The sequence below is a fragment of the Rhincodon typus genome, chromosome 7 (assembly GCF_021869965.1).
Source record: "Rhincodon typus isolate 14 chromosome 7, sRhiTyp1.1, whole genome shotgun sequence".
Classification (NCBI taxonomy): domain Eukaryota; kingdom Metazoa; phylum Chordata; class Chondrichthyes; order Orectolobiformes; family Rhincodontidae; genus Rhincodon; species Rhincodon typus.
Window position 1 is genome coordinate 56336366 of NC_063338.1, and position 22448 is coordinate 56358813.

At 38.1% G+C, this 22448-nt stretch overlaps 1 protein-coding gene across 6 annotated transcripts in view; it reads right to left on the reverse strand.

The window, feature by feature from the left end:
- Nucleotides 1-19740, reverse strand: part of LOC109936409 (prolyl endopeptidase FAP-like) — a 76802-nt gene extending 57062 nt beyond the window's left edge. The window contains exons 1-5 of one of the 6 annotated variants that reach the window (XM_048598800.1): nt 19408-19739; nt 19002-19075; nt 18604-18691; nt 9401-9439; nt 844-936 (exon numbers count right to left, since the gene is read on the reverse strand). In XM_048598800.1, coding sequence (XP_048454757.1) covers nt 844-936; nt 9401-9439; nt 18604-18691; nt 19002-19007 — 226 coding nt within the window. In that variant the 5' untranslated portion in view covers nt 19008-19075; nt 19408-19739. The other 5 variants (XM_048598799.1, XM_048598797.1, XM_048598801.1 and 2 more) reach the window with 5 other exon arrangements.
- Between the last annotated feature and the right edge of the window lie 2708 nt (nt 19741-22448).

Sequence of the window (22448 nt, forward strand, 5' to 3'; positions counted from 1 at the left end):
TGATGCTGCTTGGCCTGCTGTGTTCATCCAGCCCTGCACCTTGTTGTCTCGGATTCTCCAGCATCTGCAGTTCCTACTATCTCTGATTCAACTTTTAAAAGAGTTGAGTGTTTCTGTCTGCACTACCTTTCAGATTGTAAGTTTCAGACCCTGACCATGTCCTTGGTTAAAAAAAAGATTGCTTCATCGCCCCCTTATAACAAATACTTCAAATCTACTACCCCAGTCATTGACCTTGCTGCTGAGATAAACAGGTCCTTCCCACACACTCAAGCCAGGTCCCTCACAATTTTGTACATCTCAATCAAATCATCCTTCAGGTTCATCTGTTCCAATGAAAACAACTCCACTCTATCCAAACATTGCTCTTAGCTACATTTTTTCCAGTTCTGACAACATCTTTCTAAATCTCCTCTACACTCTCTTTAGTGCAATTACATCTTCTCTGTAATGACGTGCCCAGAACTGCACACAGTACTCAAGATGTGACCTAACTAATGAATAATACAGTGCCAGCATAATCTCTAACTTCTAACTTTAGTAGGGTTCTAAATGCTTTGAATACATTAACAAACTGACTTGCTGCCTTCGGAAATCTATGGGCATTCACTCCACTTCCTCTACACTGCTCAGCTCTATGTTGTTTTAAGCCAGTGATTTTAAAAGCAAGAAGAGTATCTGTTTTAATTTGTTCTTTTTAAACATAATTCAATTTGTATTCATCCCATTTCCTATTTTTCCTTCATTTTAGTTAGTCTGTCCTTCGAAATTACACAGTTTTGGAGTCAGAATAATCATGAAAATATAAACAATTAATTCATGAATTAATTAACTAAGTATTACCTGATATCCACTTCAGGCTGTAAGACTTGTACCTAAACTTTCCACTTAAGTAGTCATCTAGCTGAAACGTTTGTTGGCGATCTTCTTGGTTTTCTAATTCAAACATTGGAAAAGAAACAGTGGTTATTTTCAATATCAATTCTTACATACAAATAAATGTTGAATGAACCGTAGAGGAACTGTATACAATGTTTAAAGGGGAATTCAGTTCAAATGGCAAGTTACACCATCATCATCAAGTAATAGGCTATGAAACCTCTAAGTGCAATGTTCACGTTGCTTCCCAAAATGATTCCACATATGGAACAAAGTTTATACACTAAATCTGATTGAACAAGCAATGTATCCAATGATGTCAACATGATTCTGTACTAACTCTCCAATAGGGAAAAAATATAAAAACATACTTTAGAGAAAGTGCAGTTAGCATCTACCCTGATTATCAGTGGACATGGGGGGAGAAATTTCAGTTTTCTGCACAGGTGGAAGTGGGATGGAGATGTTCAAGCATACATACTTACAACTTGAATTTAAATAAATTGCTGCTCACGGGATGGGATTTCACTAGCTGGGCTAGAATTTGTTACCCATGCTTAATTACCCTTGAAATGAATGCCTTGTTAGTCCATTTCAGTGGTCAGTTAATAGTTAACCACTTTGCTATAAGACTGGAGTTACATGTAGGCCAGGTAAGGATGGCAAATTCCCTTCCCCAAAGGACGTTAATCAACCAGATGAGCATTTACAACAATAAACAGTCAGCTAGCTTTTTTTTAATTTCAGATTTTTTAGTTGAATTCAAATTTCACAATCTGCGGTGGTGGAGTTTGAGCCCAGGTCCCCAGCCCAGTAGCCCAGGCACCTAGTCCGGTGAAACTGCCACTATGTTACTGTGTAACAGATAGGTGAGCGATAGTTATTTTCAGTGAGCTATATACCACACTTATTATTCTTCACTTATAGTGAAGAAGCCCAGTTATTTTGGTGATTGTCCATATTTGGTACTACAATCCAACAACAACTTACCTTTATATACCACTCTGAATCAAGTAAAATGTCCCAAGTCATTTCATAAAAGTGCTGACAAACAAAATTTGACATTGCCCTACACAAGAAAATTTTTGGCAAGATGACCAAAGGCTGGTGAGAGAAATAGATTCCAAGAAGCACCTTGATGGAGAAAAGTGCGGTAGAAACGTGATGAGGCTTAAAAAGGAAATCTCAGAATTTAGGGCCTAGAGCTGAAGGCACAATGGCCAATATTGCACCATTACAAATCAGCGATGTGCGAGAGGCTGAAATTGCACATGAACAGAGATCCTGAAGGGATTGAAAGGTTTATGGTGGTTACTGAGATGGGGAAGGGCATGACACTGGAAGAATGTGAACATGAGAATCGCAAGATCTCGGCATTGTTAGATCAAGGACCTAGGTTAATGAGTACAAGGGTGATGGGTGAACAGTGTGGCTACGAATGACAACAATCTAGTTGATTGTTCGGCCATAATGTTGAGGTTAAATGCAATGCTACTACTTCTGCATGATGATGCCTGGTAAACTCCTCATATATTTTGGCAGTCCTTCCAATGTGTTGTACATGATACGGGCTGGGAGGGTGCAGAGTTTCAGGACGTAGGATTTCTACTGCCAGGAACTCTCAAAAGGCTTCATCGTCGTTGAGGGATATAATGAAAATGCCAGAGGGCAGCACACAAATTGACTCTTTCAGACTGAAGTTTAAACAAGCTGGTGCTTGAGCTGACTCTTGGTAAAAAGGAACGGGGTGGATGGGAAAAATTCCACACCTTTCCACCATTTCTCTAACAAAAGTAATTTGCATTGCAAATAATGATCAGTTAGTATTAACAATGCTCAAGAAAATCAAGAGAAAAATAGAAAAGCATGGCAGGGAGGTTGAAAAGATTATTCAATGGACTAAAAACACCTCTGAGATATGAACTGTTTGCACTGTGAATGTATATGACCCTGTCTCCAAGGCTTCTGACAGGATAACTGGCTTGGGAATGTGGAAGAGATCCATGTTATGATATTTCTTTCTTTTTGAAAGACTTTAGGCCCCAGACAGTCCTTCGCTTCATTTCTGTCAGCCCATGAAAACCATATTACACAGGACAAACATATTCACAAATTTAGAAAACAAAGAATGTTAAGTGCAAGGTCTGAGCTTGAAGGTTCACAGATCTTTTTAAGGAGTCATAAGTTTGTGGGGCGTTGATCAACCTCTTTGTAAAGCTGAGATAACAAGGTGTAGAGCTGGATGAACACAGCAGGCCAATAATTTGATCCAAAATCATAATGAACAAGGTCACTTGGTCTATGTGAGCAGGCCAGCTTGTAAAAAATGCAATAAAGTAGGAAAGCAGAAGAGCCTGTGACACTTCTGAAAAAAGTACTGAACTATTTTCTACGACTGTATCGTAGGCAGGGGATAATTTTATGGGCCTTTATTAGACCAAAGCTTGCAGTGATTTAAAAAAAACCAGAAGTTTAAAATCCTTCAGGGTCTTTAGGCGACCCAAAATGGAAGTCATGCTTGTCACTCAGATAGTCAAAGTACACAAGGCCATTCAGTCCATCATGCCCATTCTAGTCTTCAAAAATCAAGCTACACTGATCCTATTCCCCACCTCTTGGTCCTTATACCTGGAGACTATGGCAATGCAAGTGAATATCTACGTTCTACCTAAATGTTACAAGAGTTTCTGACTCATCCACACGTTCAGTGAGTTCCACACTCCCACCATCCTCTGCATTAAAAACTCTTTCAACCCTCCTCTTAGCCTACTAACTCTTACATTAAATCTGCACGCCCCCCACCGCGATTTATTGACCGTTTTTACTCATAAACAAAAAGCCTTCCTATCTTACCCTATCTATGTTTCTCACAATCTTAGTCACCACTATCAGTTCCTCTCTAAATCTTTGTTGTGCCAAGGAAAACAAGACAACCTAACCAATCTTCACTCATAGCTCAGAACCTCCAACCCAAACAGCATCCTGGTAAATCTCCTCCATACCTTTTCTAGTGCAATATCATTCTTCCCTTAATGTAGTTACCAGAACTGTAGCTGAACCAGCATTTTATACAGTTCCAGCATAGCTTTCTGTTCTTGTATTCTGTACTTCAGCTAATAATGGCAAGTATCCAAAATGCCTTCTTAACCACCCTATCTACTACCTGATACCTGATACCTGCTACCTGATCCCAGAAGATACTGGATTCAGGAGGCCTAATAAGTGTGAACTGGACCGATTTCCCACTATTGTCCTACATGTTTTATCAGTAGAGAAGGGCAAAGACATATTACATCTACACTGATTGAAATTTCTTTGTTAGGTCAAAGGGATATTACCTCTCTTTCAACAAACTGCCTTTCTGGGTTCATCAGCTCCCAGAGTTGTGGGTGCCATAAATTAATATGAAAACACAGCTTCAAACGATAAATTTGAGGGACCAAATGGTCCACTTCTGCTTTAAAATTCATATGTTCAATTCAGTTGCAGGGAGAGAGTAATCTCCAAACATTACAAATTTCGATGGAATAAAGAGGACTTTAATAAATTGATTTACACTATTTAAAAGAACTACCGTAATATAAAGTGAGACAATATTCTGCACACTCCTCTTTGTTTTGAAGATTGCTAGAAATTGTTGATTGACCTAACTCTGGAGGACCATTAATTCTGTCTGCTTATGTCTATTGCACACTAATTATTAAAAACTGAGACCAAAGCATTCTGCATGATTGTTTTGCCACCAGATGTGTAATGTAAATTTTCTAGTTTTATCTTCATGATTGCTTTGGAGGTGTCAATATTAATAATGGATGTAAATAGGCACGTGGGAAATACAACATTCATCCAACACGACAATGCAGGATTATAACTAAATTAATTGATTGATGGATTGTGAAATGATGCCTTTGAGAAAATGCAATTTAAACTTTATGGCTCATTTTTAAAGGGTTGGAGGAGTAAAGAGATCTGAGATTTGCTTATAGTATTTTTTGAAACTGACAGACAAATTGAGCAGGTTGTTAATAAAGCAAATCCGGAACCTTGACTATATAATAAGAGTATTATATCGATGCATAAAGAGTACAAAAAGCACTAAGTTTTATAACCTCTTGAAAATCACTGAAAAGGCTTCAGATATTGTAGTTCAGGTATGGTATTAATTCTTGGAACCAAACTTCGGCAAAGATGTCAAAATCATCAAGACATTGCAGAGAAGATTTAACAGATTTTAACCAGAGAAATCAGTGAATTCAATTATATAGAGAAAGTGAAGAAGCTGGGGTTGTTCACCATACAGTGGAGAAGGGAAAGCCATTGGCTGTACACTTTTCACCACAAGCCAATTTCCATTTCTGCACATGCACAAGAACTGGAAAAGGTACTATATTTGTTGATTTTTTTCAAAGTCCAGGAGTGAATTGATCCTTGGCATAGATCTAACACTGTCTGTTCAGCCTAAACCCCAAAGAGATAGCTAGCTTTAGATAGCCAGCTTTATTAAAATGGCCAGAAGCCAATTTGAACATGATGTGAAGGTGCCAGTGTTGGCCTGGGGTGGACAAGGTCAGAAATCACATAACACCAGGTTATAATCCAGCAGATTTATTTGAAATCACAAGCTTTCAGAGCCTCTCTCCTTCAGGTGTTAGCGAGAGAGGTGGTATCAGACACAGAATCTATGGGGTGAATTTGTATTTGCAGATACATTCTATGTAGCAAAACAAACAGATTCTAAACAAGGCCTCACACCTAACATGCATTGTCTGACCTAAAATGTCACCTCTTCTTTACACTGATAAAACCTTTATTTCTCTCAGGATAGTGACTTAAAAGGAATTTGGGGATTTACACATACATATTAATCATTAAAACATTCTAACTGATTAAAGATTTAGCAGCATCTCAGGTTTGTTTAATACAACCCGATCAGTGGTGTGACCCTTTGATCTTTTACTTATAAATTCTGTGTATGATACTGCCTCTGTCACTAACACCTGAAGAAGGAGAGAGGCTCCGAAAGCTTGTGTTTTCAAATAAACCAGTTGGACTATAACCTGATGTTGTGTGATTTCTGAATTTGATCATGCAAAGAAGCATTTTATCATTCCATCAGAAATCAAATTCCCACGACAGAGGGAGGTTACCTCCTTGGGGGATTTTTGAGGGTCAGGGGCAGGGAAGGCAATCCTCTCAATCCCAGAGATAGTAAAAACTGTCGATGCTGGAGTCTGAGATAACACAGTGTGGTGCTGGAGGAACACAGCGGGCCAGGCAGCATCAGATGAGCATGAAAGCTGACGTTTCAGGTTGGGACCCTTCTTCAGAAATGCTATTCTTCCTGGCCAGCTTCCTGTCCACTACTGGGTCTCTAACACTTAAGGTTTTCTTCCCTTTCCTGTTGAATTCAGATAGCCCCCACTCTGCTTCAGCAGTGGTCACTGTTCCTCATTGCATTGCCCTCCTGAATTGCTGGCAACTCTCTGGGGCAGGTTGCTGTTTGCCTGCCAGTAGCCACTTCATTACCTCCTGTCCAAAAAACTGACAACAAAGTCCTGCCAGTACCAGTAAGCAACAGTGACCTCCACCCACACCCCGCTTTTCCAGCAGATATTGTGCTGTTCATCAGTCACCAAATTCAGCCTCAGCCCAGGGTTCCTCATTGTGAAGAATTCAGAGCTGCTATCAATTTCAGCAACCAACCCCACACCTCAGTTATCTCTGTAGCAATAATTGCACTGCACGCCACAAGCTTCATAACTGTACAAAACCTAATATGTTTCTGAAAAGCACCAATTGCTGGCTAACGTTTAATCAATGGTACAATACTTGTACTGGGTACAACATTTCATTAAACTTACTTTATAACTGTTTTCCTAAATTATATTTGTTGCCATTGTGGTGCAATTTGTACAGAAACACTGTACGGTGTCATGTCATTCTAAACATTCAAAATCCCTGTAATCTCAAGTCTAAAAAATTATTTTAACTTATTCAGTTGTGTTAAACAAGTGGTTGACAGTCAGATCTGCTTTACAGCTGCATTTAGTTTAAGGTGCTAGCCTTTTTTAAGTGGTTCATCTGAATTGCTGAGACTAGTAAATATTCATTGCTAATTGTAATTTTCACATGGAAGCCAAGATTAATTCTAACACTAAAACATTTAATATTCAAGTGTTTCAAACCAAAAGCAAATGGACGTTCTCACCCAATATTCACAAATGTGCATTATCAAAATTGGTCTCCAGAGAGAAACGTACGAATAGAAGTAGGCCATTTAGCATTCAAACCTTATCTACCTTCAATGAGATCATGCCTAAACTACAACTTAACTCCACATACTAGCCTTTGCCCCCATCCCTTAACACCATTGGTTAATAATAATAGATTTAAAATGAACAATTAACCCAGCATTAGTTTCTATTCATGAAAGAGAAGTTCTGAACTTCTATTACTCTTTCTAAGATCATTTCTAAATTCACTCCATAAAGGCCTGGCACTAATGTTTGAGGCTACATCGTTTCATCCTAGACTCCACAAGCAACAATAGTTTCCTCCGATCTAGCTTTCACTTCTACTTAATAACTTAGAAACTTAATCTCGTAATCATCAATATGCTTGAAAAAAATTCTTGAAATGAAGTTTTATCTGTTCATAGGGTTACATTACATAAAATAAAGGTAAACACCAACACTGAAGTAGAATTTTTTTTCATACTTTGATTAGTTTTTCTTTTGTCTGTTCGGACAGCTTCGTGATGCATGAATACTTATTCAAGACGTTGCCGCATATAGGTGACTCAATATTGTGTCAGCAACATAGAACATACACATAACATACAAAGTTACAAAGTAGGATTTGACAGCAACAGATCTGTATAGTGCTGCTTTAAAGCTGAAGTAATATTTCTTGCAAGGAATTTTACAGATTAATTTCATAATTCACCATACTTTAGTGCAATAGCACCAAATAACTTGTGACTGAAAAAAAATGTTTGCTATCTGTTTCTCAAAAACATTTATCATATATGTGAACTGACCTAACATTCTTAGAAATATTAAACACAACTGTACAAAGTGATAATCACAATTAACAGTGCCAAATAAATGAGGTATATTTTTGTCTTCACCTTCTGGAAGCCTATTTAATGGTGAAACAAACACACCATAAGTTCTAGATGATTGAAAATCAGGAATACTATATTATGTTGTGCTATCTATTCTGCAAGATCAGTGTCCAGGCAGTGGAGTTAAAATACATATTTCAATTTTTACAATTAACTCTTTCCTCAAGTCAAGCCATGAATGCAAAAAGTTTTTAAATAGTGAGAAAGAATAAGAAGTATTGGTTAGGTGACACCATATTTCAGTTCCACAAGATCTATCAATTATAGAAAAGGAGGAGAAGGTAAGGCATGTGTCATGAGAACGAATGAGTTAGAGTGTTACATAAAGTTATGAGTCTTTATGTGCTCAAATTTGGAAGAGATAAATGGTGCATTCGGGGTTCAATACTGCAAAAGAATACACTTCTGCTGTCTGGAACTAAAATGGTTCATAATGTATAGGAAAGTGTACACTACACTTCAAAATGTCACACTTGCAAATTTTATGTATGATGCAGATACAGTTTTGACATTAGTCCCAGTCTTAATTATTCCCCCATCAAGGCTAATATGTGCAGATACAACACATTCGTAAAAAAAAAACCCATATACAAAACAAAGTCAACCATATTTCATAAAGTAATTCAGTTACTGGCCTATTTCACTAAGCTTGTTTATTTTGTATAAACGTTATCATGGAATGGCTCATATGGATGCTCCATTCCATCCGAAAGCTGCATCTCAACTGCCAATTTTGGGAATTATGCCTAGACGTTCACTGTAGTGCATCTGGAGAAAATTTCAAAACCATACTCCAGATCCTTGACCACACCTGCACAGTCTAATAGCACCACAGCGTAAATATTATATTCAAGTACAGACTCTAACGTTTGTATGACTTTTATGCTGTTGCAATCTTGTATCATCATTTCATAGAAATAAAGGACAGCAATGGACCATTTACTTCCTCAATTCTTTCTTTCCAGTCAGTTAGATCATGGCTGGTCGGTACCTCAACTCTATTTAACTTTGCTCCATGTTTCTCATACCTTTAACAAGAATATCTTGAAAACTTCAATTGATCCAGAATGCACAGCCTTTCAAGGGAGAACCTTCCATATTTCTATTATCTTTTTGTGGAATGCATTATTCCTAAGTTGCCTAGCTTTAATTTTAAGTTTTAGATCATTTTTTATTGAAGTTGTGTAGTTGGCCAAACAGAATATGGACTACAATAAATAGACTAAAAGCATCTACTCATATCATTGAACTGTATTACTGCTCTGCTGTTGAGCTGCTGGACTGCCAGCTCACCTCTTTAATTTAGACTCAATGACATTTATTCTGTTTTTGTACGCAATAATGATTATAACTTGTTAGGAAAAATTACGAATAAACTTGGCTTCTTGAACTTACGGAAAACCATGTATTTGTCCAAGTGTATCCATTTAGGTTCTGAAAGAAAAGGAAAAAGTCCCATAGGGTTAATAATATAAATACATCTATTTATGTAGAACCTGAGGTGTGAAGAATGTTCTTCCAGAGCCCAAAAGGATTGTTATGACAGATATTTTAATTGGATGAAACTTTGGGAGTTTAGTACTGGACTTGGGAGTCAATTTTAACATTTTCCACTTGGGAAAAATGTGGAGGTGGGAGGCTAAAAGTTAGTAAATTAGTCTAGGATTTTGATTGTGTGAAAGGCCACAAAATCTCCTCCAACATCTCTAGAGTAGTGTTATGTGTAATACATGCAAGTCAATTACTTGTCATGGAAAGATCCAAGGGTTAATCCACAATCTGCCGAGTTAGTTAATCTCATCAGGAAGTATTTTGCCTATTACAATTGTCTGTGGTTTCCCCAGGTAAGGAAAAGGAAGAGCTGGCCAGATTTCTTGTTACTGATCATGATTAAATGACCCTGTTAGATGCATGCAAATTTTGGGAGAGGACAGACTAAGCTCAGGAACTGGCAGACACAATAAACAGATAGCCTCCCAGTATTCGCTACTGGAACAAAAAAAACCAGCTGCTTGCCAAGGTATGAAACCACATCTCATCCAAAGGTGCAATGTTTTCAGGCAACCTGGAGGAATAAAATAATTTGTGAGAAAGAAAATCAAGGAGATCAGACAGGAAAATCAACAGTAGCAGTCTTCCAGAGAGTAGGAACCATACTACAGTGATTTTCTGTAGCATGTCAATAGGCATCTAAAAGCCCATCATGCTGATGTGTGACTGAAGTTACATATGCCAGACAAGCTCAAAACAGGTTTCCTTCCATTCAGGACTTTAGTCAGTCAGTGTGAGTTATTGCAGTGAAACAGCATCTTTATGGTCACTTTTAATGTTGCAAGCTTTTCAGTTCCAAGATTTGATAAATTGAACACAAATTCTCAAACTGTCAAGACCTGAATTCATATTCTCTGAATTATAATTTAAGCTTCCTTTAATCAAGTCATAGCGCTTCCTGGAGGTGCAAGAAAGTTTCCCTCAAGAGTAACCTATCTCTGTCTCGCCATTTGTAGTGTAGGGCGAGAAGGACCATGGTCAACTTTCAACTTAACTGCAATTAAGGTCCTTAAGTGGTTAACTATTGATCACTTAAAGGCCTGAACTCACTATCACTCTGATCACCTATCGCTAAGGCAGGCAAGAAGCATAGCTAACTTCCTGAAAGGGAAAACATGTAACCTGCTTGCATGTTTGCGATGATATTGAATTCCCTTCTCTGGGGAAATTAGAGGTTTGGATGGGAAACAAGTGGGAGGTCTCTGAAATCCACCCCTTCCCTTGCCTCCATATTTTGTTGGACGCCTCCCTCCACTATCACCCTACAAAGAAAAGCAATGCTTAACTCCAACTGGCCGACAACTTCTAGTAACCCATATCGCCTGTGATAGGAGAAGGTATTCACCCTTGATCACCTCTCAGCTCTTAATTAGCTGATTGGCAGGCAATCTAGTGAATGCATCCACTGGTGGGAGCAGGCTGCCCATTGCCATCTAAAAAGCTTGCTTCAAAACTTAAAAATCGTGCCCACCAAGTTAACACAGCAAGAAATGATACATTCAGCCCAACATGTCCATGCCAGTTTACTAGAAGCTGTCCAATTAGTCCCAGTTTATCTCCATAGCCCTGCTCATCTTTTATTCTTCACCATCAGGTCACAATTTTGGAATTCCGCAACTTCCTCAAGTCTTCCCTTCCTGTTAAAATCAGTACATCCCAAACTTCTTCCCACTATTTTAAGGCTTGAAAACTGTCACAACCTCTGCAAGAACTTTCAGAGCAAAGGGGAAGGGGAGAAGATCTACAAGAGCAGAGAATGTGGGTGGGTAGGGGGGTGGATTAGATTTGGAAGAAGAACTGGGATAGGACTTGGGGTCCCGACCCTCACTTTGGGAAGCCCTGCCTTAAACCTTTTTAAAAACAAGGCTGAATTGCACCCTTCCAGATTTAACTGGTCATCTTTCCTTACAATTTTAGGTGTTTCTTGTGCTAGGGATCTTGGACCTCTATGTGGGTCCATCAATTGTTGAGCTATATAACCACAGAGCATTCTGATGACTTTTACAGAGGGATGGATCATTCTATATACTGTACAATACATCTAGCTGCACAATGGTGTAGCAAGATAAATACTAAAGAGTACTCTTTTAACAGTGCTAATCGGCTAATTAAAACAAAAGCCACTTAGCCCTTTACAATAGTACAGGAGAGAGCAGGGCAACTATTAAATAGTGCCATACAACTGTGTTCTTTAACTGTCAGATAAAGAAAATTCACGTTTATTGACCGAGCGTGGGGTATGCAAAACAAAAAACTACGAACTATTTAACTGTACAGCATATGGTTGAAAAATGCAAAAAGGCTCAATACTGTCTCTTGAACTCAGGTCAGGGAGAAAGTAGGAAAAAGTGGTAACTATAGTAGAAACTGCTGGAAATCATCATACAAGTCTGCTTTGAAGTGCTTTAAATCTGCCTTTACCAGACAGCTTGGCCTCAATGCTGTGTATGTGCATGACATTGCTTTTGTCATGATCTTGCAACATTTCATAGTATTTTATTATCCGGTGACCTATGATCAGCTGCAAAACTTTTATTAGGTGGTACAAAGAAACTTGCTAAGTGAGAAGCTAACAAAGTCCATTTAGTTCACCTTCTACGATCCCGACAGTTGTCTGATACGATAGTAAGAAATTTGCTGACTAATCACAGCAATCTCTATGAAAGCATCAACATGCAAATATGACACTAGAGAATGTTGGGAACCATTAAATACAAAGACACTTGGTCCTCCCAGATTCCATATTTACATGTCTCAAATTAACCATATTGCTTAGAGGATTTGAGCTTTGATGGATTGTGGATATTTCAAGATATGTGAAAACACCTGCAGTGGTTTCTTTAAAATATGTCATTGAAGGTTCACTGTGGACATTTAAGGCATTTTTTTAAAAGGCTGCATGGAAATCTCATGCTATAGATAAATGCTGCAGACTTTGCTGGGGAGAGGGCTCTTGAGATACAGTGATGCAGTTCCTTCCTGAGCCAGGAGGCCCAGTTGTCCAGAGGTTCCATGTCCAAACATCTCTGATTAAAATATCTAGACCTTGCTGGGGCTGTTTTGAACAATGAAAGGTGCGGACAGCTGCTTGTTTTGTCTGTTTTGGTTAGGAGGAAGCTTGCTAAGATCATTTCTCATTTCTGAAAAGAAACCCCTTGTGCGAAGTTCAGAACTGTTTGTTCTTTTGAAAGAGTGATTGAAGAATCATCTTAAGATGTAACTGCAGAGACAACCAAAGTGATTTCATCACCCATGCCAGAACACCACAGCAACAGATTCCAGATTACCCTACACTTTATCCTATGGCCAATGGGTTATTCTTGAATGAAAAGTTTTGTTTTCAGAAGGCCAATCTCTGCAGAACTTTTATTTTCTCTTCTGAAGAGAAAAAGAATGCATATGTGTGTGCGTGTGTGTGTGCGTGTGTGTGTGTGCATACATGTGACAGGGGGGTGGGGGGAGGGGCAGGAGAGATTTGGGGATATTTAGAGGGCTAAGCATTTATACTTATAAGGCACAAACAATATTGAGTTCCACAACTTCGGAGTATGACTTCTTTGCTCCATTTCTCTTATATTCCCCACGCTCTCCGGCCACCTCTTCTTGGATTTTCTCTCAGCATGAGGACCCATTTTCTCCTTTCTGCACCTTCACTTACACTGATTTTACATTTCTATCCCTCCTTTATCACCATTATCACTGCCTTTGTCTTTTGCTCTTGTGCAGTGTCGCAATCTGTTTCACTTGCTTCTTCCCTCCTCCTTTCTCACACCCCCATCTCCTTGCATCAGCAGGATAAAAAAAATCACCATTTTCCTTCTCCTTTCAGCTCTGAAGAAGTCATCCTGGACCTGAAATGTTAACTCTGTTTCTGTCTTCACAGATGCTTGCAGACCTGATAAGTTTTTCCAATACTCTCTGCTGTTACTTCAGATTTCCAGCATCTGCAGAATTGTTTTTTTTTATTATTGTTCCATTGTTCTTATCTCTCCCTTTAACCACTTTGCAGAAGTCTGGCTTTATCTTATCTCACCATTGGACAAATTGTAATGCAATCAAAATTACCCTTCCTATTTCTTAATGTTATCCAAATGTACTCCATCTTTATAACCATTTAGAATACACTTTGTGCTGTGATAAACTTTTTAATCATAGAAACTTATAAGCATACAATTCCCGTCTCTATCACTGCTATAAATGCTTTATTTAAGAATATAAACTTCCCAGCCCTATCACATTTAAGTCATTGTTTCGGTTGGTTTTCAGCCAAAAGTAAGTGGGCAGATCAGGGAGCCAGTGTGTAAATTCTAACCATTACTGGACAATTTACATTCAGATTAATTCCCTGTTAATATTAAATAACACATTCAACCCTCATTTATCTGCAGTCCGTGTAAATGTACATTTTAACTTTCATCAAGTTCATTATTATTTGATAATAAATTTCCAAACTGCTACTAAAATGGATAATTATGAATGGTTTGTCACCTATTCATTTATTTACCACCACCTATTACTCAAACTTGTTATCGGATGAATTATTTGGCTACATCTGAAATTTTATTTTGTCAAAATGTATTAGAGATTTTGACAATTGAAACTTTGCAGCTTTGCTCAGTTTTATTCTAGTGCCCCCATTTTTGAAAAATCTAATATTGATGTAAGCTCACATTATAATAAAAATTATTTAAGTTGAACAATAGTCTTATCTCAAGTCTGCTAACTCACCTTTCACAAATATGAATAATATATCTCTTCTCTGGTGGAGCTATAGAAATGTATCAGTTTGTGGCTCCAAAAGTACAAGATAAAAAAAGATATCATGTCAAGGCATTACTGGGAGCCATATTCGGATGAAGAACATTAAATTTTGCAACAGTGACTATTTCTGGTAAGTTACTTTTTAAAATATATGTGATTGATAGTGATATTTATAGAGATTAAAACCAACTCATCATTGGTGACTGAATTGTTGAAAGACAAACATTAAATGAGTTGTAAGTCCACAGGGCAAATGATGCCACAGGGGTAATTTCACTATACTAGTAATGCAGAGGTCCAGACTAGTACCCTGGGTATATGGGTTCGAAACCTACCACAGCAATTGGTAGAACTTGAATGCAACTTATAAATTTGGAATTGAAAGCTAGTCTGAGGACCATAGACAATGAAGTCACCATTATCCAACTGGTTCATTAAAGTTCTTCATTAGGAAAGGAAATCTGCAGAACATGTGACTCCAGACACACACAAACTCTTCTAATTGCCTTCTGTAATGACCTAAAAAGCATTTCATTTCATGACAATGATGGATGGTCAACAGATGCAAACCTCAGTGACGCCACATTTCATGAGAGAATTTGAAAAAAAGTGTACACTTTTATAAGGTGCAAATCTATTTTAAACAAATGAGTTAATTCATTGTGCGAAATATTACACAACGTAATATCGATAATAGCAAGCACCATAAAATCAGTCATTTCTAAGATCAGTAAAATGCTGTAAAATAAAATGAAGCAATTTGAAACAAACAGATTTTAGTTTGATTTTTGATTACTAAAGGATACAGTTATAATTACTTTCTGTCCAACTTGATAGACTGTACTCTCTCAGACCTTGTGTATGTAGCATAAAATATTTAAATCCATTCCAAAATTCCAAAAAAAATGCACCAAATAAAGTATCAAAACAAAATCTTTTGGGGCCACGTAACTTCTGAATCTCCCTTATAAATAAGTTATTTGATCTAACTGCAGTATTTGTTTGCAATTCTTCTATGTCTATTCTTGAAAGGCATTATCTAAATGCACATTCTTTACTGTGATGAAGCTTCCACTACAGCATTAGGTAGGAAATTCTAGGTTATTGACCAAAGGCAATGAAACAAAGGTGGCATATAAACATGTGAAGATAATGTGCAACTTCGAAGGTCTCTTGGACATAATGGCTCCTCAAACCATTGTCCTTCACCAAGGTAGAAATCATAGAACAGTGGGTATGTGAATAAGATGCCGTTCTCCTTTTAAAAATGTATAGGTGCAGCATTTTATCTTAGTTTCATTATGGAATAATTACAGAGTTTTTTGCAATACATTAAGATCCCTGCTCTTTTTCTTAAAATAGTAATCACAAGGACCTTAGTGCAAAGGGAGTAATTTTGAAATTTGAAGATGACACTAAGCTCAGATGTATTAAATAATAAGGATGATAGCAATTGACTTTAGAAGTACATAAACAAATGCTAAAGTGGGCAGACTCATGCCAAGTAAAGCTTAATGCAGAGGATTCTAACGTTTCATGTCGAGAGAAGAAATGAAAGATGGCAATATGAATGAAAGGATATAATTTTATAAGGGATGTAAGAAGAGGGACCTGGCAATTCTGTAGACCGATATCTGAAGGTGGCAGGACAAGCCCTGTTGTGGGCTAGGGTAGCAGCAGTCAGATCTGTTCCTGACAACTGAAACCCAAATCTCATTCCTACTAGATTGTTGCCTCTGAAGGGCATGGTAGGGGAGGGGATGGATTTTGTAAGCTGTGTTGCAGTGTGGAAAGTGTATGTGTGTGGAGGATGGTTAGCTGATCTGCCTCGATTCTTAGGGAGAAGAGCCCAAATCTCAACATCATTGATATGCCTTCTGCACCTCCCTGCTAGCCCTCTTTACAACTTTCATGGCATCTCATTTCCTCATGTTCCATTATATCTTTCATGCCCCTATTTTTCTTGATGGCCACTCATGCAGTATCCACCAGGTAAAGTAGTCATGAACCATGCAATATCAATGGAAATTCTTCCAAATACAGTTAGAAAATTTGAAACATCCAACAACCCAATAAATCTGTATTTCAAATGTACTGATATTGATACTGCAAAAAACCTTATTTGCCAATGAAAACCCTTAAGCGAACATGAATTTGTGACAAAAAGAAATCCTTCTCAAATCAGATAGGCTGACAATGTTATCATAATTGTTTAAAACTGTGCTTTCATACCCATGAACAGCTGTGGCAATAGACTACTGCTTTTGAAATGCAGCCAAGCATTCATAATGATCCTAAATTTTAGCAGCTCCAGATAATTAAACTGAAATAGCAAAATGTACCTTTTCCATTTCAAACCAAATTTCCAGTCAAATCAGTGGAGTGGAACTGGTGGTACAACTTTCCTTTTAACTTTTAACAGCAGGACAATTTTTTTCATTCTTTATTGTGACATTTAAACCTCAGAACATAACAGGACAGGAGGGTTTCTGAACATATTTTCTCAGTTTTGAATGCATTCTGGCACATTTTCCCACATGAAAATTACTCTAATAGATCACAGTGAAACAGTGCTGGTCAATATAATGGCTAACTTGTCTTTTTAAGCAAAGCATTACAACGAATCATAACAGTTAAAATACAGCTGCATATAAAACATGATATCCAGCAGTGATATTTGAATTTGGCAAAACATTGACAACTTGCTTTCCAACGCACCCAATTCATCAGCAGGCTTCCTCCAATAGGAGAAGAAGCTCTCGAACTCTGAAGTGGGGGACAGGTCTTTCAGAGATTCTAAAATCCAATTCAGCACCAAATAAATAGCCATGGGAGGTGGGGTGGGGAAGAGTGAGATAAAGCAAAATACATGTAGGCCTCAGAATGGTGATCTTCTCCTCAGAAATCATGTCCCACACTTTCAAATGGGTCTCAAAGCCAAGAAAAGAAAGATTTGTTGCAACAATACTAAGAATGACAGATTTCAGTTATTTGTTGAGAGAAGCTGGACTTTACTCCTTACATCACGAAGATTAAGAGGATACAAGATAGGGGTGTTGAAAATCATGAATAGTTTTGATAGTGTTTCCAATGGCAAGTGGATTGGTAACCAAAAGACATAGTTTTAAACAAAGAAAACGCTGGAGCCATTCTGCAAATCCAGCAGCATCTTTGGAGAGGAAAACAGAGCAAACGTTTGAGTCCAGTGACCCGTCACCACAACACTGCACTCAAAACATTAGCTCTGTTTCTGTCTCCACAGATGCTGAGTTTCTCCAGCACTTTTTGTCTTTGTTTCAGGTTTCCAGAATTCATAGTTCCTTGCTTTATTTGACCTAGTTTTAAAAGGTGGTTAATGGCAGAGCCAAAGAGGACTTGAGGAAATATTTTACTTTCAGCAGATTGTAATGATCTGGAATGTACTGCTTGAGCAGATATTTTGAAAAGGATGCAAAAGGATTGAAAAGGGAATTGGACATATATTTGAAGAGGAAAAAGCAGGGAGTGTGACAATTTGTATTGCTATACCATTGTTCTATGTTTGTTGTTATAATTTTATTTTATACAGTTAGCTGCTTTAATTGTGAAAGACAAATTGGTTTTAATTTGTAATTCTGATATAAACCTTGCAAATCTGTGAAGAGATTTCTCCCAATTGTAAAATGTTAATAAAGATCTAGAATTTGAAAGGTACTTCCCCTATATATTCTGCAATTTGTAGTAGACTGTCAATGATAAGAAAATTACAGCAAGTAATACTGTGCTTAAAATGTCATATACAAGTGTAATAGGGAGTACTAGTGATGCAAATGTAAAACTACTTGCAACAAAAGAGTAGAAATGTAAAATATGAGGTATCAAAAGAGTCAGATTTGGAAGGAATATAGTATTAAAAAACAATTAATTATGGGCTCGGTGGGTGTAAAGTCCTGTATCTGTGTTGTTATGACTCCGATATTAGATCCTTCTAACTGCAAGTAAAATTCGCACTTTGGTGAATTCCTCGCCTCATTGAAATTGCGCACGTGGTATGAAAATATCTGCACTGTAAATATCAGTCAACATTTCCCAAGGATGTGCTTAGAGAAGCATTGATAAGTTTTGCAGATTCAACGCACTGTAACACATCAGATTGACATAATGGGAGCAAACCAGCTCTGTAAAACCTTGTGTTTTTTCCATCAATTTCTGCTGCTTCGTAGAAAAATCAAGCCGTTCTACAAATAAGAACTGAAAACATCACGAATGACATGCTCCAATATCTGAACAGCTTTAAATGCACTTACTGTTGCCGACGAGAACTGCAATGGGAACTGCTATCACGATGATGACGACAGCAATTGCAATGACCCCGAGCACAACTTTCAAAACGGTCTGAAATGCAAAGAATTCATGGGAAAAGAGTACGTTGGAAGCACCATACCAAACTAACATTCCTTCATTCCCCATTAAGAGTTAAACTCGCGAAAATAAAACTCCGTCAAACTATTATGATTAGACTGGAATTCTGCTTTGTACAAAGTTATCGTAACGCCACCACAATGGAAACCCTCCTATAATTTCTATCAAATGCATCCAACATGAAATTATTTGACATGGCTAAAACTTTATATCTGGCTCTGGTCGAACTACATTAAAACAACTTTTTGCACCGTGAGATGATCATGTCGCGCTGGTTACTGACCTTCATGTTTAGTTAGTCTTGTTCTTTGGCGGAAAGTGCAAACTCCGTTACGTTTGATCCCTTTTGAACCGTGGCTGAGGCAGGGAAGACAGTAAAGCAGGAAGCTGATCCTTACCGAACGGGTCATAAACTGCTGGCAAAAAAACTTTACATTCCTTCGAAATGTGCCTTGTCTTTTTAGTTCAGTAAGCTATGTTAAATATTATCTATAATATGTTCGGTGATCATTTACGAGTTGTAAATGCAAAGGTTAACTGATAGCAAGTGCAGTGTTTTTGGTATGGTACATTCGAGAGAAGGGTTCGTATAAGTGAGTGAATGATGAAATTGTCATTGCTAAACTATTTAAGACAGAAATGAAAAACATACTGGGTGGGTAGAACAGCTGCTTCCATAACCGACTTACCATTCGGGTTGGGTTAACGCGAGCAGTAGCTTCACAAATAGGACTGAGGCTATCGTCTGCTGAAGCAATACTACGTTTTGGCTTACCGAGCAAAAAAAAATCAGTTTTTTTCAACTTTTGAATAATGTGACATCAACCGAAACGACAAGAAATTGTCTTGCAGAAATTCATTAATAATCCCAAAGCGGGATTAATAGTGTACAATATTGGTGTGTTTATTTGCATTTGGAACGGATCAGGTTAAAACGATATGAATTGCAAGTGCATCGTTATTAAGGGAGGGTGGGGTGGTTGGTAAAAGAAAACTTTTTTCTGTCCGCTTCCCTTTTTGGAACGGAAGTCTGCAGCTGGTGACTATTGCGCCTAAACGTTGCCCTTGCGGTGATTTTATTTAATGTTCCTTATGTGCATCGATGTTTCATTAAAAACAATCAATATCCATCAATGCGATAAATACGCCAGCAAAAATCTCGTCTCCAAAAAAAATCTATCCCTGAAGGAGTAACAGTTACAAATGTAAGGCAGAGAAAAAAAAGAATTGTTAACAAAATACTGGAAGACGCACTGTGAGGATAAGCAGCCCCTGCCCCCAAACTTCATGCCTGTGGGTTGTATATAACCCCTACCCCAGCTCTTTCATTGTCAAACTTTCCTTATGAAATAAATTAAACACACTAGTAGCCATTTTACCCAAACATCCTTCAGAATACAGCAAGAACTATAGAATCCCTAGACAGATACACTTTCATCTATTATTAAGCCATAGAACTAAAGCAGGTGGGTTTTAATAATATTGTCAATATTATTACCTAATCACACAGTGATATGGCCTATCTGCCCGTACTGACTCAATCTCCTGGTTTTCCCCCACAATTTTTGGACAGCCAGTGACTTTTTCCTAAGGTAGAGGTAGCTATTACGAGGGGGTATAGTTTTAAAGTGAGTGGAGGTAGATATAGGGGAGATGTCAGAGGTAGGTTCTTTACTCAGAGAGTGGTTGGGACGTGGAATGCATTGCTGGAGAGGGTAGTGGAGTCGGTCTCATTCGGGCATTAAGTGGCTATTAGATAGGCATAAGGATGATAGTATAAGGTAGGGGTGGAGGTTAGATAGGCCTTAGGTTTAGGGTAAAAGTTTGGCACAACATTGTAGGCTAAAGGGCCTGTACTGTGCTGTACTGTTCTATGTTCTATTATTGCCCTTCCACATTAGTTTTACTCAAATCATCATCCAATGCCCTCTGGGTGTGTCAATTAAACTTACCTCCGCCACTTTACCAGATAGCATTCCATCCCTCACTCCTGACTGAGTGAAAAACAGTTCCTCACTTCTTTTGCATCTCATCTTAAATTTATGCCCACTTGCTCTTGTTCCTTTCACAAATGGGAACACTTCCTTCCTATGTTCTGTATCCAGCCCACACATGATCTTGAAAATAGTATGGAAGTGGACATTTGGCCCATTATGCTGATTAGATCTCCTCTTGGCCATGTTCTCTCCAAGAACAGTCCTAGTTTCTTCAATCTATTATTGTAACTGAGGTTCCTCATAGAATCCCTACAGTGTGGAAACAGGCCCTTTGGCCCAACAAGTCCACACCGAACCTCAGACCATCCCACCCAGACCATTCCCCTGTAACCGACCTAATCTACACATCCCTGAACACTATGTGCAATTTAGCATGGACAATTTACCTAACCTGCACACCTTTGGACTGTGGGAGGAAACATGAGGACCCAGAGGAAACCCAAGCAGACACGGGGAGAATGTGCAAACTCCACACAGCCTGAGGTTGGAATTGAACCCAGGTTGCTGGCGCTGTGAGGCGTGCTAACCACTGAGCCACCATGCTGCCCCTGTCCTGTTCTTGTAAACCAGATCAGCATTCTCTCCAATGCATTCACATGTTTCCTGTATGGTAGCACCCAGAATTGTATGCAGTACCCCAGGTGATGCCTAACAAGTGTCTTATACACTTTGTACATGATGACTGGGGCAGTTATTTGTCAAAGCATTAGAAGCTCATAGTTACTAGCATGGAATCCGAATGCCTGATTTTAATTATTTAAAAATGTGTACATCTTGAATGGGTTTAAATTAGAGCCATAGAATTGTATAGCATGGAAGTGGACATATGGCCCATTACACTGATTCATTGAAGGAGCTAACCCGTTTCATTCCACATTTCATCCAGTTTTGCATACCCTACAAATCAATTCTGTTGAAATAAATGACCTCTGGAAAATTCCTACGGAACCTAGTTTGACCATATTTGTGGGTAGTACATTTGAAGATAATAACAAAGCTCAGTTGTGCAAAAACAAGTTCCCTTACTATATCTTATAGTTATTTTCGAAATTATTCAAATCTAAGTCCTTTTGATTAAAACCCATTTGGCAGGTGAAAGAGCTTCTCCCTACTTATTCTATCAAATGGTTTCATAATCTAGGTCAGTTTACTGCTACACAAAAGTTAACTTGTTTCTGATGTGTGATGACATTTACATAATCAATTTTAAGGCTTCAGGTATTTTCTAATCAACCTGCTCAGAGATTACATACCTCCTGAAGTAAGTGGGATTGAATCTAGGTTTCTTGGTCAAGAGTTGAAGACACTACCACTGCACCATGAGAGCCCTCCAATTTTGAGGCTGCAATGAATGGCTGATGACAATGTCTGTTCAGTCTTAACAGCTGCTACTTGGCAGCTTAGGCTAACTGAGCCGTGCTATAACAAAGCCCAGGGTCTCTTTTGGGAGAAAAACACAGTAAATTGTGTCTATCCTTTGGAAGAATGTAGTTGGCATTTTTAAAAGCACCACAACACAGTAATATTTATTTCATAATTTGTAACTGGTGAAGTAAAGCCTTGTGACCAGGATTATATGAATATATTTTACTAGAGTCATTCCAGAAATCATACGAATTTATGCCATTTACTGACTCCACATTGGAAAGATCTCATTCTCTAAAGTTTTCAGCATGATACTTATGTGCACAATTTGCCTGCAAATATGTCCATTGAATAGAATCCTTGCAGTG